The sequence below is a fragment of the Nicotiana tabacum genome, chromosome 21, assembly GCF_000715075.1.
Source record: "Nicotiana tabacum cultivar K326 chromosome 21, ASM71507v2, whole genome shotgun sequence".
In the NCBI taxonomy this organism is placed as follows: Eukaryota; Viridiplantae; Streptophyta; class Magnoliopsida; order Solanales; family Solanaceae; genus Nicotiana; species Nicotiana tabacum.
Window position 1 is genome coordinate 60,557,395 of NC_134100.1, and position 25,228 is coordinate 60,582,622.

The 25,228-nt window shown below is 39.1% G+C and overlaps 1 protein-coding gene across 1 annotated transcript; it reads right to left on the reverse strand.

Annotated features, from left to right (window-relative positions):
- Nucleotides 1–19,934: 19,934 nt before the first annotated feature.
- LOC107799975 (plant intracellular Ras-group-related LRR protein 6) lies at nt 19,935–24,950 on the reverse strand. The gene is made up of 3 exons (XM_016623119.2): nt 24,573–24,950; nt 22,126–22,295; nt 19,935–20,888 (listed from the first exon to the last, which is right to left on the reverse strand). The coding sequence occupies exons 1-3, from the start codon at nt 24,810–24,812 to the stop codon at nt 20,213–20,215; spliced, it is 1,086 nt and encodes a 361-aa protein (XP_016478605.1). The 5' UTR covers nt 24,813–24,950; the 3' UTR covers nt 19,935–20,212.
- Nucleotides 24,951–25,228: the final 278 nt, after the last annotated feature.

The following is a 25,228-nucleotide window of genomic DNA, read 5'->3' on the forward strand; positions in this document are numbered from 1 at the left end:
GGCCGCTTGTCAACACCATTCAGAGCCCAAATTGAAGTGCCGATAGACATTAATTCGCATGTGGCCATTGAGGCAAACCTACATTCTGAACCTGAAAATAGCATACATGGTGGCACTCGATCTGTTGCTCGAGATACCCATAACATCGAGGAAAACGGCGTCAGCTGGCGTATGATTTTTGAAATGTTGCAAGCTCATCAGGCAGCGATAGCTCAGTTGCAGAGTCAAACCCAGATACCGAGCAGGCCGGAGCCCAGTCAACCCCGAGAAATCTCCCATACAACGGAACCAGCTATAGTGAAATCAAATGAGCAGGAGTCGGGGACTAATCTCGAAATTTCTAAGATGTTCGAAGAACTAACCAAACGAATAGAATCGGGAGAAAGGAGGATCGAAGTAAACGACAAAAAGGTGGAAACACACAACTCCAGGGTTGATCAGATCCTGGGGGCACCACCAATATTGAAGGGCTTAGATTCCAAAAATTTCATACAAAAGCCTTTCCCCCAAGCGCGGCTCCTAAACCGATCCCAAAGAAATTCCGCATGCCCGAGATTCCTAAATATAACGGAACTACCGACCCCAATGAACATGTCACCTCATACACATGTGCCATCAAAGGGAACGACCTAGAGGATGATGAGATCTAACCCTTATTATTGAAAAAAATTGGTTAAACCCTATCAAAGGGAACAATGATATGGTATCATAATTTACCATCTAATTCTATCGATTTTTTTGCTATGCTTGCAGATTCCTTCGTAAAAGCACACGCCGGGGCCATAAAAGTCGAGACCAAGAAGTGGGACCTGTTCAAAGTAAGACAAAAGGATAACGAGATGCTAAGGGAGTTCGTATCTCATTTTCAAATGGAACGAATAGATCTGCCACCAGTCACAGACGATTGGGTTGTTCAGGCTTTCACTCAAGGTTTTAACGAACGAAGTTCAACGGCTTCACGGCGTTTGAAGCATAACCTAATCGAGTACCAAGCTATCACTTGGGCCGACGTGCACAATCGTTACCAATCAAAAATTAGAGTCAAAGATGATTAGTTGGGGTCTGAACCCACTGCTCAAAGGGATATCAATCGAGAACAAGGTCCGATTAGAGACCGATACTGACCGTATAGTGGAAACCATAGAATCAATAAATCGAGACGTAGCCCCGGACAAAGCAACAAAAGAAGTGACGAGGTCAAGGGTCTCGGGGGCTGATGAACAGGAGTGGGTTCGACAGGCCTACCAGGTCTAAGGAAGAACCACGGTTATCGGAGTATAACTTCAGCATTGATGCATCCGACATCGTGTCGGCTATCGGACGCATCAAAGACACTAAATGGCCTTGACCCATGTAGACCGATCCTGCCCAGAGGAATCCCAATCAAATGTGCAAATATCATGGCACCCATGTCCACAGAACGGAAGATTGCAGGCAACTAAGAGAGGAGGTAGCCCGATTATTCAATAAAGGGCACCTTCAAGAATTTTTAAGCGATAGGGCGAACCATTTCATAAATAGGGATTTCGGCAAACAAAATGAACAATAAGAACCACAGCACATCATCCACATGATCATCGGCGGCGTCGATACCCCTCAAGGTACGGTGCTTAAACGCACTAAGATATCGATTATGAGAGAAAAGCGACCTCGAACTCAGGATTACGCACCCATAGGAACTTTGTCCTTTAATGATGAAGATGTAGAAGGAGTGATACAACCTCATAATGATGTGCTGGTAATATTCGTACTTATGAATAAAACTAAAGTTTAGCGTGTGTCAATTGATCCAGGTAGCTCGGCCAACATCATTAGATCAAAGGTAGTAGAATAGCTCGGTCTACAGGACCAGGTCGTACCCGCAACCCTGGTTCTAAACGGATTCAATATGGCATGTGAAACCACCAAAGGCAAGATAATTCTACTGATAAACGTGGCCGGGACCATCCAGGAAACGAAGTTCCACATAATTGAAAGTGACATGAAGTACAACGCCCCTTTTGGAAGGCCATGGATCCACAACATGAGAGTTGTACCTTCGACCATACACCAGGTTCTTAAATTCCCAACATCGATGGGAGTCAAAATAGTGTACGGAGAACAACCAGCCGCACGAGAAATGTTTGTCGTCGAGGAAGCAAATCTGATATCCTCACCTTCGTCAATAAAGGGATCGGACTCAAACGGGGAACGAGATGCCAAATAGAAATCACAGACATCAGCTTTAAACCAACCAAAAAATTAGAAGATCGATGAAGATGATGATCAAATGATCCCTAGATCCTTCATGCTTCTCGATGATTCCGACGCTACCCAATCAACGATTGAAGAATTGGAGCAAGTCATACTAATCGAGCATTTGCTCGAACAAAAGGTATACCTGGGAATGGGATTAACCCCCGAACTCAGGAAAAGGCTTATTCAATTTCTTATTGATAATATAGATTGCTTTTCTTGGTCCCATTTAGATATAACAGGGATCCCACTGGATATAATAATGCATCGGATAAGCCTGGACCCTAGGTTCAAACAGGTGAAGCAAAAAAGAAGACCCCAGTCCGAGGTAAAGCATGCATTCACAAAGGACGAGGTAACTAAACTTCTCAAAATAGGGTCCATTCGGGAGGTGAAATATCTCGAATGGTTAGCCAATGTAGTTGTAGTCCCTAAAAAGGGAACAAACTTAGAATGTGTGTAGATTATAAGGATTTAAACAAGGCATGCCCCAAAGATTCTTTTCCTCTGCCCAACATCGATCGCATGATCGATGCCACGGCCGTCCACGAGGTCCTTACATTTCTCGATGCCTATTCCGGGTATAATCAAATCCAAATGAACCCAGAAGACCAGGAAAAGACTTCATTTGTCACCAAGTATGGAACATATTGTTATAATGTGATGCCCTTCGGGCTAAACAATATAGGAGCTACTTACTAACGCCTAGTAAATAAAATATTCGAGGAAAAAATAGGTAAATCAATGGAGGTTTATATTGATGACATGCTAGTTAAGTCCCGGCGCGCAGAGGACCATTTGGATCATTTGCAGGAAACGTTCGAGATTTTAAGGAAATACAACATGAAGCTCAACCCAGAGAAATGTACTTTCGAGGTCAGTTCGGGCAAGTTCCTCGGCTTCATGGTATCAAATCGGGGGATCGAGATTAACCCCGATAAAATCAAGGCCATCGAAGACATCGCCATTGTGGACAGTGTAAAAGTCGTGCAGAGGATAACGGGACGGATTGCTGCCTTAGGCCGATTCATTTCAAGGTCGTCAGATCGAAGTCACAGATTTTTCTCTCTACTCAAAAAGAAGAACGATTTTGCTTGGACCCCGGAATGCTAACATGCATTAGAGGAATTAAAGCAATATTTATCGAGCCCACCACTGCTTCATGCTCCAAAACCAGACGAAAACCTTTGCTTGCACTTAGCAGTATCGAAAATCACGGTAAGTGGTGTCCTAGTTCGAGAAGAGCAAGGTACGCAATTTCCCGTTTATTATGTAAGTCGAACCTTGGAAGAAGCAGAAACTAGATATCCACACTTAGAAAAATGGGCACTTGCACTGATAAGCGCCTCTAAAAAGTTAAGATCGTACTTTCAATGTCACCCCATATGCGTATTAACCACTTACCCACTTCGTAATATTTTGCACAAGCCCGAACTATCAGGCCGATTGGCCAAATGGGCCGTCGAACTCAGTGGGTACGATATCGAATATCAACCTCGTACGTCCATTAAGTCTCAAATTTTAGCGAACTTCGTGGCCGATTTCACGCCGACCCTCGTACCCAAATTTGAAAAAGAATTCTTATTGAAATCGGGTACATCATCGGGGGTATGGACCCTTTTCACGGACGGGGCTTCGAACGTGAAGGGGTCCGGGCTAGGCATCATTTTAAAGCCGCCCACGGGTAACACTATTAGGCAATATATCAAAACTACTCGGTTGACTAACAATGAGGCCGAGTATGAGGCCATGATTGCAGTTCTCGAGCTAGCTAAAAGCTTGGGAGCAGAAGTCATTGAAGCTAATTGTGACTCTTTGCTGGTGGTAAATCAAGTAAACAAAACCTTCGAAGTTCGAGAAGATAGAATGCAAAGGTATTTGGACAAACTACAGGTAACTTTGCACCGTTTCAAAGAATGGACCTTACAACATGTACCTCGAGAACAAAATAGTGAGGCCGATGCACTTGCAAATTTGAGATCATCGGTTGGGGAAGATGAGATCAGCTCGGGGTCTGTCGTTCAACTCTCGAGATCCATGATCGAGGAAGGTCATGCCGAGATAAACTCTACAATCTTAACCTGGGATTGGAGGAATAAGTATATTGAATACTTGGAGAACGTAAAGCTCCCATCAGACCCTAAAAATTCGAGGGCCCTACGAACCAAATCTTCTCGGTTCATATTGATTGCAGATGGAACATTATACCGAAGGACATTCGATGGACCATTGGCAGTATGCTTAGGACCAGGGGACACCGATTACGTCCTACGTGAGATTCACGAGGGTACTTGTGGAAATTATTCTGGTACCGATTCATTAGTCCGAAAAATAATCAGAGCAGGATATTATTGGATCGATATGGACAAAGATGCAAAGGAGTTTGTTCGAAAATATGACAAATGTCAAAGGTTTGCACCAGTGATCCATCAGCCCGGAGAGCAACTTCACTCAGTCCTATCCCCAAGGCCATTCATGAAATGGGGAATGGATATCGTCGGCCCTCTGCCATCGGCCCCAGGTAAAGCTAAGTTCATTTTATTTATGATTGACTATTTCTCTAAATGGGTTGAAGCACAGGCGTTCGAAAAAGTTAGAGAGAAAGAGGTTATAGACTTCATCTGGGATCATATCATATGCCGATTTGGGATACCCGCCGAAATAGTGTGTGACAATGGGAAACAATTTATCGGCAGCAAAGTGACAAAATTCCTCAAAAGCCATAAGATAAAAATGATATTATCAACACCGTATCGCCCTAGTGGGAACGGACAGGCCGAATCGACAAACAAAACTATCATTCAAAATCTAAAGAAAAGGTTGAACGACGCTAAGGGGAAATGGAGAGAAATCCTACCCGAAGTTCTTTGGGCGTATCGAACAACATCAAAGTCCAATACGGGGGAAACCCCATTCTCCTTAGTATATGGCTCCGAAGCCTTGATTCTAGTTGAAGTCGGAGAACCCAGTGCCAGGTTTCGATATACAACAGAAGAGTCAAATCACGAGGCTATGAATACTAGCCTCGAATAATTGGATGAAAAATGAGAAGCCACTCTCGTCCGATTGGCCGCCCAAAAGCAGCGGATCGAAAGATACTATAATCTAACAACCAAGCTTCGCCATTTTAAACTCGGGGACTTAGTGCTAAGAAAAGTCACCCTTAGTACCCGAAATCCAAATGAAGGAAAACTAGGTCCAAACTAGGAAGGACCATATCAGGTTCTCGAAAACGTCGGAAAAGGATCCTACAAGCTCGGTATTATAAATTTCAAACAACTATCAAGCAATTGGAATGTATCGCACCTAAAATGATACTACTGCTAAGGTACGACCCTCCCATATTCATTTATATTTCGAAACTAACCCTTGAAAGAGTCCGATCAAGAGAAAGGATGGATCCTTCAATATGAAGCCCTAGGTCTGAAAGCACGCGTTGCACTCTTTTTCCCTTAGACCGGTTTTATTCCAAACGGGTTTTCGGCAAGGTTTTTAATGAGGCAACCATTGATCGTGCTAACTTAGAAACAATTCGACAGTATCTGAGGCCTTTTACAATCGACCTCGAATACTGGGGGCATTAGCCCTCTAATATATCAAGTTCGATACAAGAAAGTTATTTTGTAACAACAGGGTTCCAATAGGAAAAGTTGTAAGAGCCAAATGGTCAAAACGAACCATGCTCATGTAGTTGGCCCGAGCCCTGACGCAAAATATGAACACATGTATAATGACTTACAAAGAAAGTTTTTTACCGATATCTTATATCCAAGAAATATTCCTTTATTTCGAGATTTATTATGCAAACAGGATTAAGGTAAATCAACGTGTTCGAGCAACATACGCTCGACTAATAAGCCTACAGGCTACATTACTTCGAGTTCGAGCAAGCACTCACTCGACTAATCCTATGGGCTATATTACCTCGAGTTCAAATCACTCACCCGACTACTAAGCCTACGGGCGACTCTTATTTCGAGTTCGAGCAAACACGCACTCGACCATTAAGCCTACGAGCTACATTACTTCGAGTTCAAATCACTCACTTGGCTAATAAGCCTACGGGCTACATCATCTCGAGTTTGAGCAATCACTCACTCGACCATTAAGCCTACGGGCTACATTACCTCGAGTTCGAATCACTCACTCGACTAATAAGCCTATGGTCTACATCATTATTTCGAGTTCGAGCAAACTCTCACTCGACCATTAAGCCTTCAAGATTCACTACCTCGAGTTCAAATCACTCAATCGACTACTAAGGCTACGGGCTACATCATCTTAAATTGGAGCAATCACTCACTCGACCATTAAGCCTACGGGCTACATTACCTCGAGTTCGAATCACTCACTCGACTACTAAGCCTACGGGCTACCTTATTTCGAGTTCGAGAAAACACTCACTCGACCATTAAGCCTACGGGCTACATTACTTCGAGTTCGAATCACTCACTCGACTAATAAGCCTACGGGCTACATTACCTCGAGTTCGAATCACTCACTCGACTACTAAGCCTATGGGCTACTCTTATTTTGATTTCGAGCAGACTCTCACTCGACCATTAAGCCTATGGGCTACATTACTTAGAATTTGAATCACTCACTCGACTAATAAGCCTACGAGCTACATTACTTCGAGTTAGAGCAAGCACTCACTCAACTAAGCCTACGGGTTATATTACCTCGAGTTCAAATCACTCACCCGACTACTAAGCCTACGGGCGACTCTTATTTTGAGTTCGAGCAAACTCTCACTCGACCATTAAGCCTACAGGATTCACTACCTCGAGTTCAAATCACTCACTCAACTACTAAGGCTACGGGCTACATCATCTCAAATTAGAGCAATCACTCACTCGACCATTAAGCCTACGGGCTACATTACCTCGAGTTCGAATCACTCACTCGACTACTAAGCCTACGGACTACCTTATTTTGTGTTCGAGCAAACACTCACTCGACCATTAAGCCTACGGGCTACATTACTTTGACTTCGAATCACTCACTCAACTAATAAGCCTACGGGCTACATTACCTCGAGTTCGAATCACTCACTCGACTATTTAGCCTACGGGCTACTCTTATTTTGAGTTCGAGCAAACTCTCACTCGACCATTAAGCCTACGGGCTACATTACTTCGAGTTCGAATCACTCACTCGACTAATAAGCCTACGGGCTACATCATCTCGAGTTGGAGCAATCACTCACTCGACCATTAAGCCTATGGGCTACATTACTTCGAGTTCGAATCGGTCACTCGACCATTAAGCCTACGGGTTACATTATCTTGAGTTCAAATCACGCACTCGACTACTAAGCCTACGGGCTACTCTTATTTCGAGTTCGAGCAAATTCTCACTCGACCATTAAGTCTACGGGCCACATTAATTCAGGTTCAAACAATCACTCAACTCGGCTACTAAGCCTATGGGCTACCTTATTTCGAGTTTTGAGCAAGCACTCACTCGGTTATGAAGGCTACAAGATCCAAATTCGACCAAATTGCCTAAAACCTTATGCAAACCTTCATAAGGCATGAATAAAACAAAATCTTCTCAAGGTAGAGAATAAAATGGAGGCGAGTCATGAAAAGAAAAGATCTTAATATATACAAGAATATTTACAATGTCCGAACATGACACTGCACAAAAAAACCAAAATGAAAACTAATGGCTAAATTTCTTGGTTATCTACGGGGGAAGTCTCTTCTCCATCGGGCTCCTCCCCGCTCTCGGACCCACTCTTGCTCCCATCATTGCCATCATCATCATCACCACCATCATCATCATCGGAAGCCAAGGATTCAGCATCAGCTTCAAGCTCTTTTGCTCTTATTATCTCTTCGGTAAGATCAAAGCCTCGAGCATGGATCTCTTCGAGGGTCTCCCTCCGAGATCAGGGCATTTAGCAAGTTCGGCAACCCAATGTGCTCAAGTATTGGCAGTCTCGGATGCCTCTCTTTCTTGTACCTGAGCAGCTTCAGCATCTGCCCAATAGACGGCCACTAATGCATCTGCATAGGACTTTGCCTTTTCGGCATCAGATTTGGCCTTGGCAAGTTCGGAGGCCAACCGACCCTGGAGTTCCTCAATTCTTCTTGCTTGAACCGAGCTCTTCTCCTTCATGCCTTGAAGTTGGCTTACAGTCGATGACAATTGGGCCCGAACAGTCTCCTTTTCTACAGCAAGACGGTCCATGCCATCTCTCCATCCCATGGTCTTCGCCCTTATTATGTCAACTTCTTCACGAAGCTGCCCGATCGTCTCGAGTTTCTGCTGCAGCTGTGAGATCGAAATATTAGCCTCCGATCCTGAATCAAGCCCATGAGTTCTTAATATTATCATTACCTGCTCGGTCAGGTCGGTTTGGTCTTGATGAGCCTTGGCCAACTCAGCTCGAAGGCCTTTGATTTCTTCCTCTCTTTGACCGGAAAGGAGTCCGAGGGCCTTCCTCTCCTCCGTAGCTCGTCGGAGATCGGCCTTGAATCGATGTAGCTCAGCTCGAGACCGAGAACATGCTTCTCGATGAACCGCCACAGCCTGCAAAAAAAAGAAGAAAAGAAGTTAGAAAAGAATATCTATTACGCCCCATATTTTCGCACGTGAAAGTACGCTATAAGTAAATTGATGAAAGCTCAGATATGAGATGTTACATCCCGCATTTTTCGTATGTTAAAGTTTCATCGTAAGTTAATCGACGTAAGTTCGGGAATAAGATTATTTTAAGATTATAAGCATTTTATGCTATTTCAAACAAGTAATGAGCAAATTCGTGAAGGTGAGAGGGTAAGCAAATCGAAGAAAGTGAATTTCGTCGAAGTTTGACATTTTGGGATAAAATACGGCCCAAGCTAAAATACCCGATATTTATGGACTAGTACCATACAAGGTACCACATGGCCATGATAGTAAGGTGTATAAGGTATGTTAAAAGTGAGTAGTATTATAAGTAATTTGAGATAATTCTTAATTATGTGGGTAATTTATAAATTATTGGATAGTGGGAGATTATCAATTAATCATGAGATTAGTGGTTAATTAATGGTATTTTGGATAAAGCTTTAACTACAAAAACGTGGAAGCCAAGGCTTTATCATAGTGTGACTCTTAAAATCATAGAATAAGGTGGCATTAAGAGAGTCTTTTTGGTGGCTTAGTCATTATGAAAGTGGGGCCCACACCCATGCATAAGAAATCTATAACTTAAGAGTCTTATGACTCTTAAAGAGAACCTCATAATGTTATTTGGATCATTTCATATGCTTCTGCATATATCAAAGCAATGCCAGGCTTCAACAATTCAAAATGAAAGTGAGATTTTGCAATTATAACGGAGTACGGTGCAATCTTTCTCAAGAATATCATACGGATTTTCCCCTACTTCGATCCACTGTTACGTGTTGTCGCAATTGACATGTGTTAGAGGAATTGTCAAGAAAATTGGCTCAGGTATGATAAGTTTATCCCTTCTTTCTTTTTGACATGATCCATACGATACATACGAAACGAGTAAATGCATAATTTTTATAAATGACTCTATTCATAGAAGCATTAGGGGTGTCTATGTTATTGATTCCCCATGTGAATTATTATTATATCTTCTGTTCATGTGTCTCAGAAAAATACGTATTTGATAAAGTTTATCCGAAAGGTATATTGATTTTATGACAATCCAAGAAATCTTATGAAAGTAATTCTAATGCATTTCATGCATTTCATGCATTTATAGATGTACATTGACCCATGACCAGATGGTGTTATATACGCGTATATTATATGTATATGGGATATGGGAAAAGGTTATGGCGTTATATACGCACCACCGCCTGATCAGCTGGTATACGTTGATGATTTGCCCACAGTGACCGAAATGATATGATGGGATGTCCTCAGAGGCCTGATGATGTTATGAACACATATACCTATGCATGGTATGACATTTATACGCATATGCATGACGTTATAAAAATGAAATGATTCACGGAGCTATGAAGACGTACATGTCAAGTCTTTTACTCCATATTTCTCTCATGTCTATTATTTACTGATTTTCATTCCTTACATACTCAGTACATTATTTGTACTGACGTCCCTTTTGCCTGGGGATGCTGCGTTTCATGCCCGTAGGTCCCGATAGATAGGTCGAAAGCCCTCCAAGTAGGCTATCAGCTCAGCGGAAGAAGCTGGTGCACTCCATTTGCTTCGGAGTCGCTTGTTTGGTTAGTATGATTTAGACGTGTATTGTTTCGTATGGCGGGACTCTGTCCCAACCTTTATGAAAATTATGTATTCTTAGAGGCTTATAGACAGATGTCGTGTACGTGAAAGATTGTAAGACTTTGTCGGCCTATGTTTTGAGTTTATAAATGATCATGTTGGCCTATTAGGCCCGTATATCACGTGTATATAATGATGTAATGAGAAAGATACGTTACGTTTGTACTCGGTTGAGTAAGGTACCGGGTGCCCGTCGCGGCCCATCGGTTTGGGTCGTGACAAAAGTGGTGTCAGAGAAGTTCTGTCCTAGGTAGTCTACAAGTCGTGTCTAGTAGAGTCTTGTTTATGGGTGTGTCATGCCCCACACTTATAAGCAGGAGGCTACATGGTATTTAGGACTGTCACTCTTTCTTCTTACTCTAGATCGTGTGGTAGAGGTCAATTGTAAGAACTCAATTTCCTAAACTCTATCTTATTCATAATACGACGATGCCTGCATCCAGGAAGATGGTTGGTAAGAGATATAGCTGTGGAGGAATTGAGTCTGAGGAACTCAATTTTCGCATCATGCTTGTGATGGATAAATATGAGGTATTCAGCAAATCATGTGTGTACTAAGACGTGTAAGCCTCTTGATAAGGAGCCTTGAGGCAAGAATACCTATCCACCTTTATGGTGAAAGACAATGGGAGATTCAGAAGATAAATACAAGTTTCAACAAGCAAAAGAAACAAGATGAAGAAGGGTACAAGGCGCCCAGTTAATGAAGGTTAACAGTATTTATAATTCAGGCACATGAATATAAGCTTTTTGAGTTATATTCAACAGTAACAGAGGTATGTACAATTGGCTACGTTGATCTTAGTTATGCCCTATGGGAGCTAACAGATATGATTTAAGATAGGACGGGATATTAGGATCCGGCTGGGGTTAGAATAACCCAAAATGGCGAATGGATTGTTTGTCGTTTATTGACATCTTCGAAGGATATTGCAAATGTGCTAGTAGATCTCTTTATGAGACACCTAGATGGTGCACTCTAAAATAGTACAGCTAGATATGGGTACTACAAGGATGGGCACTAGAATCCTGGAAGGGGTAGATATTACCTTAGTGTGTCTCCCGTCCCTAGTAGAGAAAGAATGTTTGGAAATTCGAAGAGCCAATGGATGGAGAAAGGGGAGCTAAAAGCAAAAGAATGTTTTGTTCAAATTTTCAGAATAAAGTGATAGATAGAAATATTAGTAGGGAAGTACGAAGAGGGATAATGAAGCATTATAGTGAGATGTGACACATGGATGGCAACGGTAGAGTGTTACAGAATCTATAGTCAAATGAAGAAAGAGACGAGAGGTGATGGGCCTTAAGACAACAAAAGAGTATAGGCCTTACAGTCACATCCTCATTTCGAGAAATAAGTTCGCGACTCTAACGTGATTAACAGAAGGCAAAGTTAGACCCCAGAGTAATTGAAATCAGTATGGACTACTGAACAAGATAAAGTAAACATGAATTAGGAACTGAGTAATTTGATAATAGTTAGCATCATGAGAATTTCAGATTGCATTCCGGCAATAATAGAATGGATAACAAGTAATTGGTAGTTGATTCAGGAAGAGCCTAGTTATGGCTAGACAAGAGGTTACAGACGAATCAGCAGATCGTGCAAGATAAACGTAGTAAAACCCAATATAGTGAATTCAGCCTCGCAATAGTGTCATTGTAATACTTGAGAAAGATTCAGATAGGGGTCGGGGTAGTTAAAGGTACCATATGAGTATTACGGAAATAAAAGCGAGTGCCACTGGGAATATAGTCAAAATATCAAGTTCAGAAGCAACCCTATAAGCACAAGGGCGTGGAGTTAAGTAACTACGGATAATTATAGGCGGGGAAGAACATCAAAAAATTCCGTCAAGTATACGATATGATAAGATCGCAGCTTTACAAGAATCAGAAGATCCTCTATAAATACTACAATGAAATACTAGCTGAGGAAATAAGAACAGTGACCTAAAGAGGAAATGGTCGTGTAACAACAGTCTCACAACAACGTTGTAAGCATTCCAAAAGGAATTGGCACCTACCATGGTTAATGAACGGGAAGTAAAAATCAGAAGTGATATCCAAAATCATATGAGTTGTATGGAATTCCAATATCCATGGGCACTAAGATAAGCTAAGTATGCACACGAAAGGGGGAAGAAAGACCAGGAAAAGTAAAAGCTTACATTTAAAGAAAGCTGAGAAGGAACAAAAGGAATTATTCGATCAATGATGCATAGTTAGTTACATTATGGACACACTTAAGAGTTTGGAGTTTTATACATGCAACATATATGTTGACAATCATACGGACGTAGAAGACTCCGGTATAAGTTAAAAGAAAGAATTAAGTCCAGGTCATAGACAAAGGATTGAATTGTTAAAGGATTGTATCATGGATATTCCATAGCGTCCATGAAAGGCTAAAGGAATAACTAATACCATGAGCTGCAGATCGGAAGATAGATTAAGCCTACATGAAGATTAATCAGAAGGAAGTGGAAACTAAAGAGTTACACTAACAAAGTAAATCAGGAGCCTGATTATTGGACCAAGAAAATTATAGACCTTGTGATTGAGAACATTACAGGATCACTCTTAAATATCAGAGGTACAAGAGAGATAGTACAGTAGCCATATTCTATAACGGCTTTACGATAAAGTCAGTTAGAAGAGTACCAGCCTCATAAGAAGTTAGTATGAAGCTCTCACGAGATTGTGTAAAGAGGTGCATGTATTATAATAGAACTTCAAGTAGTGGATGTGAATTATACCTATGTGGAAGGGAGGTCGTAAAAGAAATAGAAGATGTGATGAGAGATTTTAAGGTAAGTAAGGTAAAAGTGAACAACGTACAAGATACTCATATGCAGAAGGTTGGAAATAGTCCATACTTCGGATAGAAGGCTAGAAGCACTGGGATTCGGTATCAATAGCGACATCGACAGTGGCATATCTTCCAGCCTATGGGTTCCAGGTACCGAGATATCTACTTAAGAGAGTAAAGAAGAGTTAGAGATGATGCGATGTCTCACTTGATGTTCCAAAATAATACAAAGAAATCTATGATGCAATCAAGATGAAGAAAGGTTGCGAGTAGTATAAATAGATATGTGTAGGTCACAAGCTAAATTATGGTAAAGCGACAAGGCTTTAGGAAGACAGGAGTAAGGATAAGAAAGGGAGAGTGAGAAGGTGATAAGAATGGATAAGTCCTAGGGATTAAGCCCATGAAAACAAGAAGAGCAAATGGTTTCTCTAAGTTATACAAAGCTCACTATAGCCTGAATGAACTCAAAGGAGTCTAAGACTAATAGCATTTAGAAGAGATGGAATGTTGCCCTGGTAATAGAATGAGGGTGTAATTGTGATAGATAAAGGATGAATGTTGGGCCTTTGATTAAGTAATGATCTGACGAAGAAAAGAAAGGGATCTCGTGAATTGGACAGGATTAAAATATCCACGCAAGGTGAATCACATTAGGATGACGTGAGATACGGTTATGAAAGCATGGTATCGCCCCAGGTGGATCAGTCTAGTCATTTTAGATGTTCCCCGATGAACATGAACCCTAGCGGTAGTGTTACATAAAAGGTTAAGTTATCAGGGGTAGATAGTAGATCAATATTGGGATGAATCAACAATGGATGGATAAAAGTTATAAAGTTTGAGATGAGATTAGGCTGTCATTCTTAAGATGAACAGTAATTTGGAAGCATTAAAGGACATAGATTTATACATATTATATAAGCAATGAAAGTAACCTGGAATTTGGTAGCAGACCTCAGTAACGAGAAATCGAGGTAAGAGATATAGTATAGTATGACCTACTTAGATGCAGTAAAGTCATACGGATGGATAACCGGGTCTATGAAATAAGGTATAGAAATATTCGTAAGTTCGACAAAATACCGAGCGAAGAACTTCAGTAATGGCTAAAAATCGGAGGAAAAAAGGAAAGAAGAGACGCATAAGCGCACTTATAAGGTCAAAGTCGTACAGGCTTCATGATAGAAGGTAGCAACAATTACTAGACTGGAAGGATTCTGACCATAAGTCATGGTGCGAGAAAGAGGCCTAAAGGGGGGAATGCCCTGGCCTTTTTCACATAACAGTTGCCTAGATGGAAAGGAGAGTAATAAAGTATTCGGAAGACATAGGCTATGAAAATGATAAGTACACCAGCCAACATTCGAGGACGAATGTTCCAAAGGGGGGATGATGTTACACCCCATGTTTTCGTACGTGAAAAGTACTCTATAAGTAAATTGATGAAAGCTAGGAAATGAGATGTTACATCCCGCATTTTTCGTATGTTAAAGTTTCGTCGTAAGTTAATAGACGTAAGTTCGGGAATGCGATTATTTTAAGATTATAAGCATTTTATGCTATTTCAAACAAGTAATGAGTAAATTCGTGAAGGTGAGAGGGTAAGCAAATCGAAGAAAGTGAATTTCGTCGAAGTTTGACATTTTGAGATAAAATACAGCCCGAGCTAAAATACCTGCTATTTATGGACTAGTACCATATAAGGTACCACATGGCCATGATAGTAAGGTGTATAAGGTATGTTAAAAGTGAGTAGTATTATAAGTAATTTGAGATAATTCTTAATTATATGGGTAATTGGTTAATTATTGAATAGTGGAAGATTATCAATTAATCATGAGATTAGTGGTTAATTAATGGTATTTTTGATAAAGCTTTAACTACAAAAACGTGGCAGCCAAGGCTTTATCAAAGTATGACTCTTAAAATCATAGAATAAGGTGGCATTAAGAGAGTTTTTTGGTGTCTTAGTCATTATGAAAGTGGGGACCACACCCATAAAGAGAACCTCATAACGTTATTTGGATCATTTCATATGCATCTGCATATATCAAAGCAATGCCAGGCTTCAACAATCCAAAATGAAAGTGAGATTTTGCAATTATAACGGAGTTCGGTGCATTCTTTCTCAAGAATATCATACGGATTTTCCCCTACTTCGATCCACCGTTATGTGCTGTAGCAATTGAAGTGTGTTAGAGGAATTGTCAAGAAAATTGGCTCAGATATGATAAGGCTATCCCTTCTTTCTGTTTTCAAGGAATTGCTTCCCATTACACGTGAACAGTAAATGCACAATTTTTATAAATGACTCTATTCATAGAAGCATTAGGAGTGTCTATGTTATTGATTCCCCATGTGAATTATTATTATATCTTCTGTTCATGTGTCTCAGAAAAATATGTATTTGATAAAGTTTATCCGAAAGGTATATTGATTTTATGACAATCCAAGAAATCTTATGAAAGTAATTCTAATGCATTTCATGCATTTATAGATGTACATTGACCCATGACCAGATGGCGTTATATACGCGTATATTATATGTATATGGGATATGGGAAAAGGTTATGGCGTTATATACGCACCACCACCTTATCAGCTAGTATACGTTGATGATTTGCCCACAGTGGCCGAAATGATATGATGGGATGCCCTCAGAGGCCTGATGATGTTATGAACACATATACCTATGCATGGTATGACATTTATACACATATGCATGACGATATAAAAATGAAATGATTCACAGAGCTATGCAGACGTACATGTCGAGTCTTTTACTCCATGTTTCTCTCATATCTATTATTTACTGATTTTCATTCCTTACATACTCGGTACATTATTTGTACTGACGTCCCTTTTGCCTGGGGACGCTGCGTTTCATGCCCACAGGTCCCGATAGATAGGTCGAGAGCCCTCCAAGTAGGCCATCAGCTAAGCGGAAGATGTTGGTGCGCTCCATTTGCTTCGGAGTTGCTTGTTTGGTTACTATGATTTAGACGTGTATTGTTTGGTATGGCGAGACTCTGTCCCAACCTTTATGAAAATTATGTATTCTTAGAGGCTTGTAGACAGATGTCGTGTACGTGAAAGATTGTACGGCCTTGTCGGCCTATGTTTTGAGTTTATAAATGATCATGTTGGCCTATTAGGCCCGTATGTCACGTGTATATGATGATGTAATAAGAAAGATACGTTACATTGGTACTCGGTTGAGTAAGGTACCGGGTGCCCGTCGTTACCCATCGGTTTGGGTCGTGACAAAAGCAAACATAAAAAATAATATCAATGACGAGAGTTAAAGCTTACCCGATTCAGAGCTTGCTGCACTTCGCAGAAAAGGCCCGACACATCACTAAGGCCAGCAGTGTCCTCGACCCCAGTAAACAAATCACTGAAGGGGTCCTCCCCTTCATGAGACCAGCTCATCTCGAGGGCCCCCAAAGCTGGGCTTCCCGAATTGCCCCTTCGGAAAAGGCAGGGAGACTGGGCGAGTATCCGATTACTATTGCCCCAAGCGACTCTCTTGAGGCGTTCTCCTCAGATCTGAGAGCTTCGGGACCGGTCCCTTCGGATATACCCACCGTTTGTTAACTTCGGTGGGAAGCATCCTCGATTTCCAATGATTTGGGGACTCTGCCCGAACCTTCCCCCAACATCTCCTCAATCTGAGGCGGAGCTTTATAAATCACCATCGGTTCAGCTGACTTTGGGGCATCGATAGATTTCTTCATTCGGGTCACCATCACGGACCCGTAGTTTTCTTCTTCTTCGTCGTCTTCATCCCTTAAACGCAGAACTGATTCTACAGTCAAAGGAATGGTATTCTTCCTCGGCTTTCGAGCCATCCTCATCTTCGATTTTGGATCTTCAGAAGCGGAGGCCCTTTTCCTCTTATTATCCTTCACCGGCTTTGGATCAGAGGCCGAAGCCTCTTCCTCGATGGATGAGGGCCTCAAAACCGCATCTTTGCCCACACCTACATACATGAAAATTGATTTGAATATATGGAAAGCATCTCGTTCAAACAACCAAAGATACGAGAAAGAGGCTCACCGTGCTTTTTTGCCTCCCATCGTCCCTTTGACAAATCATGCCACAAGCGCTCGGTGTATGTGGAGGTCGAAGCTAGATCTCGTACCCAGTTCTTAAGATCGGGGACTGCACCGGACATCCAAGGAACCGCTGCACCACGAAAAGGGAGATATCGGTGAGAAAAGGAACGAATGGGCAAAATAGTAGGAGATAACAGCAGAATTGCACTTACGCTTCATGTTCCACTCCTCGGGAAAAGGGCATCTTTTCAGTCTAAATCAGGTCCAAAGTCTTTACTCGAATGAACCATCCCATCCAGCCTCGATCCATGTCCTCGTCTATACTCGAGAACAGAACCTTGGTAGCCCGATGCTGAAGTTTTATTAACCTGCCTCGAAAGAGGCGAGGACAGTACAATCGGATGAGATGGTCGAGGGTGAAAGGCATCCCCTCAATTTTGTTCACAAAGTAACGTATCAAAATAACGATCCGCCAAAAAGAATGATGGATCTGGCCTAGGGTTATTTGGTATTGATGGCATAAGTCAATAATAACAGGGTCGAGGGGACCTAACATGGAAGGGTAAGTATACACACTTAAAAACCCTTTCACGTAAGTGGTGATATCTTCTTCAGAAGACGGGATTACTATTCACATAAGTGCCTCTCGGTTATTGAACACATATACCTCGATACAGGCTCACATCGGCCAGGAACCGACGAGCCTTTGTCGACCTTAAAATCAGACGTAAGAACAAACTCCCCAGGAAAGCATTCCTCAGGTCGTGGCTCCACCGGTGTTTTGTCGGTGGCAGGTTGTGAAGAAGAAGCTTTTTCTTTCTGAGGAATGATTTTTGATGTTTTCGCCATTTTTTTGGATTTAAAGATCGAGAATATAAGGAGGTAACAAAGATTTGGTGTTTTTGAAGAAAGGTTTTTGCTGAGAAGAATCACAGATTTGCGAGTGAATTCAGAAAGTGTGAGAAAGAAGTTAGAAAATTTAGAGTTTGAAGATGTAAAAGTGATTAAAAGTGAAAAAAGGGGTTATTTATAGGTATAGCAATGGCGGTTCAATTTCGATAATGGCCGACCACCGTCTGACACGCATTAAATGCCTTAAAAAACTAAACCAACGGGACAGCTATCATGTGCGTCATGATCTAGCCCAATGTGAACGTCAGCTTATATATGATCGAACCGTTGTGAAATCATGTCGTTTCTCGCTACATCCTTCCCGAGAAACGAGGGGACTATCTGTATACGGTATAATCCGGTTAGTCCTTCGTACGAAATGGTTTAAATGGTAATACATTGGATCGGAGAAGCGTCTTCATAGTATCAGGTTGAGGTCCGAAGTCAGGTCACCAAGCTTCGAGCTCGATGTCATTATCGAGCTCGAATCCAAGTCGAACTAGGATGCAAAGTAAAGTTATCGAGCTTATGAGGCAGAGACCGACCAACACTGACCCCGAATCAATACAATGATCCGAGTCAGAATCGAGCTCGAGTCAAGATCGAGAGCTCGAGTCAAGACCGAAAGCTCGAGTCAATATCGAGCTCATAGACAAGAGCCGTTGCAATCCCACTAGAGGAAAGAATCCTGGCAGAAATTATGGAAAAGCTGATTTATCATGGGTCTCCCACTATATATTTTTAATTATATCTAAAGTAAGATCTCTCTACTATAAAAGGGATGGTTATTATTTCTGTAAGGACCAAATTTTTTGCTTACATTGTAACTCAAATACCATACACTCCTATATTGAAGGGTTATTCTTTTTGGCTTCATAGATTGATTCATCTTGTTTAGTCCTTAAATCATCTTCTTTCCAACTTTGTGTATTTTTCATTTTTTACAATCCGTATTTGATACTTTCTATTTATCCTTACGATTCATGTTAAGTTATACCACATATCCTTAGAACTACGTTTAAATTCAACTTTATCCGTTTTTCGGGTAAACAGTTGGGCGTGACAATCCCTCTCTGAGTCAATGACTCACACCACTCCTTTCTATGTGTCAGGTACAGGATTTAGAGGCGATCTGAGGTTAAGCGAGGGAAGATCACACTTGTTTCGTCGGTATACCACTCAACATGTTGCTCGTTTATATTTTAGTTTGAAGTTGTGAAATTTTGTGACTAATCATTGAATCTTGTTTTTCATACGTATGATTTTTATTCAGTTGGGAAATTTTGTTTTCATCGAAAGCAAGATTGAAGATGATATGTGACATGAAGAGTTGTGAGTTACTATGCATTCTTCGGCACGGTTCTTCGGTTTAGGCACTGAGTCAGTGAAATCATATACTCAAAAGTAAATATCATCGTTCTTATATATTTTCCATAATTCCCCGCACAGCATCTACTTTCTCATTGTACTTTGAAGTCCCATTTGTCACGTAATTACGATATACTCTCGCGGTACCTTAAGTGATTGAAATGGCGATTAACCCAGCTTAGTTTACAACACAAATATAAATAAAGAAAGAGATTAGGAGGTATAAAGAGCATAGAACATGTAATGATGTAAAGCAAAACAGTGATTATTAGATATAACAGCGAAATGTCTTAAAATAAAACTATCCTTTTCCAGAATCAAATGTGTCGGGTATCTTTTCTATTCGTACACATGCTCATCCGATGGACCCTGAACCCTCGAGCTTTTAACAACACCCAACCCCAATATCAAAAAAGCAAACTCTACTAAAATCTGTAATATACAATCTCAAGACCTCAAATTATACATGACACAATATACACACGATTTCAAACTCGAAACGTAATCACACCCTTGCAACTTGCAAAGTCTTGGCAAATTAAGAAAATCTTGCATCAAAATAACTTCATTATTTCGAGAAGTAGGTTTTCGGAGAGAGGAGCCGACGAGGAGAAAGCATAACCAGAAATCTCGGAGAGGCAATTGCATCAATAGATTGACGGTTCGGACTATCAAACCCGTCCCCATCATGATCTCTCGGTATGTTGGGGCCATTGAAGGTGCTGCACCTAGCTAGCTTCCCAAACCAAGATTGCTTCTTAGGAGACTTGTCATGCAATCCGTTTATCTTGTCACACAAATATTGCTTCACTGCAATTATTCCTTTCTCCACCACATCCGGTGGAGGAGAAACGAGACAGTTGCCTTCCACACTCAGCTTCTGGAGCTTCTTCAGACATCCAATGGAATCCGGTAACTCTGAGATCTTGTTGTAGCTAACATCTAATTCATGCAGGGAAATGAGAAACCCTACTGAATAGGGTAGCTTTGTGAGGTACTGGAAATTTTGGCTAACGTTGAGAATTTCGAGGTTGATTAGGTTTTCGAGATCATCGGGGAGAGACCTCAAGCAGTTTAGCCTGGCATCTAATACACGAAGGTTTGTTAAGTGAGAGGTAGAGTAAGGAAGGTATGCTAGTTTATTTGAATTTACACATAGTTTCTTGAGATTTATAAGCTCAAATCCAATGGTGTCTGGCAAATGAGTAAGCATGTTGAAGTTGGCAATCAACTCTTCCAACGATCTATAAGAGAGAAGAAGAAAATATTAGTTCACGAGTATATTGTATTTTGCCTATGCCAAGAGAGATAAATTGTTTGTTTCCCTTAATTTGTTGGAATAAAATAAGTTGTAGACTCTTCATGAAATATGCAGTACAAGGTACAAAGAGGATGGAGGAGAGAGATAAACATAAAGCACATTGATAATATTAAAAAATCACACTGTTAGAAACAACACATTAGACTCGCATATATATGCTGTCACATTAAGCACCTAGTTACTTGAACCATAGTTAATGAAACATTCTATGGAAAATGGCCAAATATAGCTATCTACTTTCAAAATTTATTTAAATATATTCTTCGTCATAATATGAGTCTAAATATATTTCTACCACTATATTTTGAGTTCAAATACATTTCTCATTTAAACGGAGGGACACGTGTCATCGTCCTGTTGGCAAATTCTAAATATTTCCTAATTAATTTTAAAAACTCATTACTCATACCCGAAAAGTAATTTTTTAAAGCAATTATTTTTGTAAAAATTGAAAAAAAATGAAATTATTTTTACTAAAAAATGAAAATATTTTTTTCCAGTTTTTACAAAAAAAAAGTGCTTTAAAAAAACTGAATTTTTTTTTCTAAAACAATAGTTTTGTAAAAACTGAAAAAAATGAAGGGTATATTTGAATCGTGTCCCTCCGTTTAGAATTAATTAGGTAATGGGTAATGGGTCTTTTTAATTAATTAGGAGATATTTAGAATTGGCCAACAGGACAATGACATGTGTCCCTCCGTTTAAATGAGGGGTATATTTGAATTCAAAGTATAGCGGTAGGGGTATATTTGGACTCATGGTATAACGAATGGTATATTTAAATAATTTTCGAAAGTATAGGGATATATTTGACCATTTTCCCAACATTCTATGATAACTCGAAAAACACTAAAATAAGATCCTCCATCAGTCGCAATTTATATGATACTCTTATTTTAGATAATCCAAAAAATAAAAGACAATTTTTTATATTTAATAGCAATTTAATTTTGAATTTTGAATTTTGAATTTTATCTTTAATGTTTATAACCACATAAATTTCTATGGCATATTTTAGATCATAAATATCAAAATTCTCTCTTCCATTTTAAACTTTTTCCAATCAATCTTTATCATATAAATTGGGACGGATGGAGCGAGCTCAAAAAATAAATGAAGTTGAACACTTAATAATGTCGTTATATGAGTTTATAACTAACCTGCAATTCTCAATAGTCTTAGGGAGCGACAGAAGGAGGTTTCCAGAAACATTGAGAACTTTGAGCTTTGATAGGCAGCCTATAGAGTTAGGAATGGACTTGAGCTCATTTGAATGCATATCTAACTCCACCAAGTTAAGCAGTCTTGCTGTTAAAGACTCTGGCATACTCTACCCAACATTAAACAATAGTACAAGAGTAACTAATTAGGCACACTCGGATAATATTTTAAGCTTAATTTTCTGATTTATTTTCTTATTGAAAATAAATACTTAGAAATGTCAATAAAAATAAACCCAGAATTAATAATCAAAAGTTGAACAAATATCATTGAATTCTTAATACGGGTAAATTGGAAAAGTAATCCAGGTTTTATATAGTTAAAACATCATTTTATTAAAAGATAAATATTAAAGCTAAAAGATTTAATTTGATCAATTCAGATCGGAGAAGTTTTTGAACAATTTTAATTAAAACAAAACGTGCCAGAAATTTTCAAATTAAAATTAAAATTTATATTAAAAAATAATTATACTAACACATAACAATTTTATATTTTCTAGAAGTTATTACTCCCTCCGTTTCCATTTAAATGACACATTTTGCTTAGTGAGAAACAAACTGTGTGAAGTTTGACCAACATTTTAAAATATATTTTTTTTTCTCATTTTGACATGAGAAAAAATGCAACTTATACTCCCTCCATTCCAGTTTATGTGAACTTATTTCATTTTTGGTCTGTTCCAAAAAGAATGACCCATTTCTAAATTTAGAAATAATTTAGTTTAAACTTCCAATTCTACCCTTAATAAGAAGCTTTTATAACCACACAAAAACTCTGGATCCCTTTTTGACTTGTTTAGGACCACAAATTCAAAAAGTTTTCGTTTTTTCTTAAACTCCGTGTCCAGTCAAACAAGTTCATATAAATTGGAACGTAGAGAGTAGTACTTTTCGTATAGCTATTGAATATTTAAATTTTATTTTAAAATATTGAGTTGAACTAATTCAATTTAGCTTTAAAATTTAGTCAAATTGACTCTCGATAAGCAAAATGTGTCATCTAAATTAAAACGGAGTGAATAATATTTAGTTGATTTGAAAGTTTAGAAACCAAATACACCGTGGTAATCTTATCTAGTTTTCGGTTACAAACCTCCCTTGAGTGATTATTACGTTATTAAGAGCTTCCGCTACAAATTGGTCATGGTGAGCATTGAATGTCTTTTGCTATATCTTTTATTTTACGGTATCAAAGTAAAAAACAATTGAACTTCGAATATACCTTAGGTTTATTTTTTCCGGAATACAAAAGTTAACTACATACTTAAAAAGATACACAAATTAAAAGTATGATTAATCGGAATTGCTTATAATTAAATCACAATTAGTAAAAGAAAATAATTTGTTGACTTTCAAATTCATTGTAATTTCGTTATATAAAATGGACAAAGGTAAAAATCACTACTTGCTTCGCATAAAAACAGAAGAAATTTAACATAATCAAACGCATGCAGAAAAAAGGAACTAAAAGCAATCGAAAATGGAAGATACAAGGGGTGTGTTTTGTTTGGAAAAATATTTTTCAGAAAATAAGTCATCCTTTAGTGTTTGTTCATCAGAAAAAAAAAAATTAGACGTCACTTGTTCGTTTATCAGAAAAATAAAAAATTAGACTTTACTTGTTGGGTGGAAATTTTTCTTTTACAATTATCTCTAACTCTTAACTTCATATGACTACAGACACTTAGAGGGTGTTTGGCTAAGCTTATAAGCTGGTCAAACTGGCTTATAAGCACCTTTTAGCTTATCTACGTGTTTGGTAAACACTCAAAGTACTTATAAGCCAAGTGCTTATAAGCTAAAATCAGCCATAAGTCATAAGCCGGTCACCCCCAACTTATGGCTTTTCAACTTATAAGCACTTTTAGTTTGACCAACACTTTTACTAGTTTATCCTTAATAATATTTTCTAATTCACAAAATACTTTTCCCAAAATAAATTTCTTAACTTTTTCTTCATTCCATATTCGTTATTAATTCTTTTCTTTACAAAGAAATTTTTAATTTATAATCTTTTGAAAAAGATTCAAGGGTATTTTAGTCATTTTAACAAAAGAATAGCTTATCAGCATTTTTTAATCAAACACATCAACTGCTTATTATCAGTTTCAGCACTTCTATCAAAACACGTAAATGCTTATTTTAAAAATCAGTTTCAGCATTTAAAAAAACTTTTCAACACTATAAGCTTATCAGCTATTTACAATCAGCTAATCCAAACGGGCTCTTAGAATTATCATGTTTACTCAAAAAATGTATCAGAACACTATCCTATTTGCTAACATATTATCATTCTATAATAAAAAAAATTCCAACAAATATTTTTCACTTTCCACCAAATTAAAAAAGATATTTCTGAGAGAAAATATTTTTGGAGGACTAACCTGAAGATTATTTTTGGAGAGGTCCAATTTGCAGATAGCTCCCAAATTGATAGATGGATTGACGGGAAGAGACTCCATAGACATCCCACTTAGATCCACAATCTCCAGCCTTTCTTCTTCTTCGTCGTCTTCTTCTACGATAGTTATCGTACTTCTTCTTGTTCTCCTACTCTTCCTTTCAAACGGTTGTTGTTTTCCAACTTCCATTCTCATTCGCATCTCTTGACTCTCATACAGCATCTTCAAACATTTGCATTTATGATTGAAATTCCCAATGACTTTTTATGCCTTTCTCGTGTGTTAACTACTCCTCCTATTGTTTATTGAGAATTGAGACGAGTTGGGTTGTTAGTTGTGTGCGGTGACAGAAAGCAAAGAGAATAACACTTATAGGGAGGGAAGGGAAGGGAGGTGCCCAAGCGCCGCCCGCGGAGAAAAAAAGGGATTTTTTTTATTATATGCCTTCTTTAGAGGGATGTCTTTGAATATTTTACACAAGTTCGTTTAGGGGAAAAATTGAAAGTCAATTATATACTCTGAGACCGTCTCTTATCCAATATTGTTTTTAAATTTTACAAACAAAAAAAAAAGAGTTTTAATATGTTGCTAATATTTATGAATTGTTTAACAATTATAAGGGGATTATGTGATCGGAA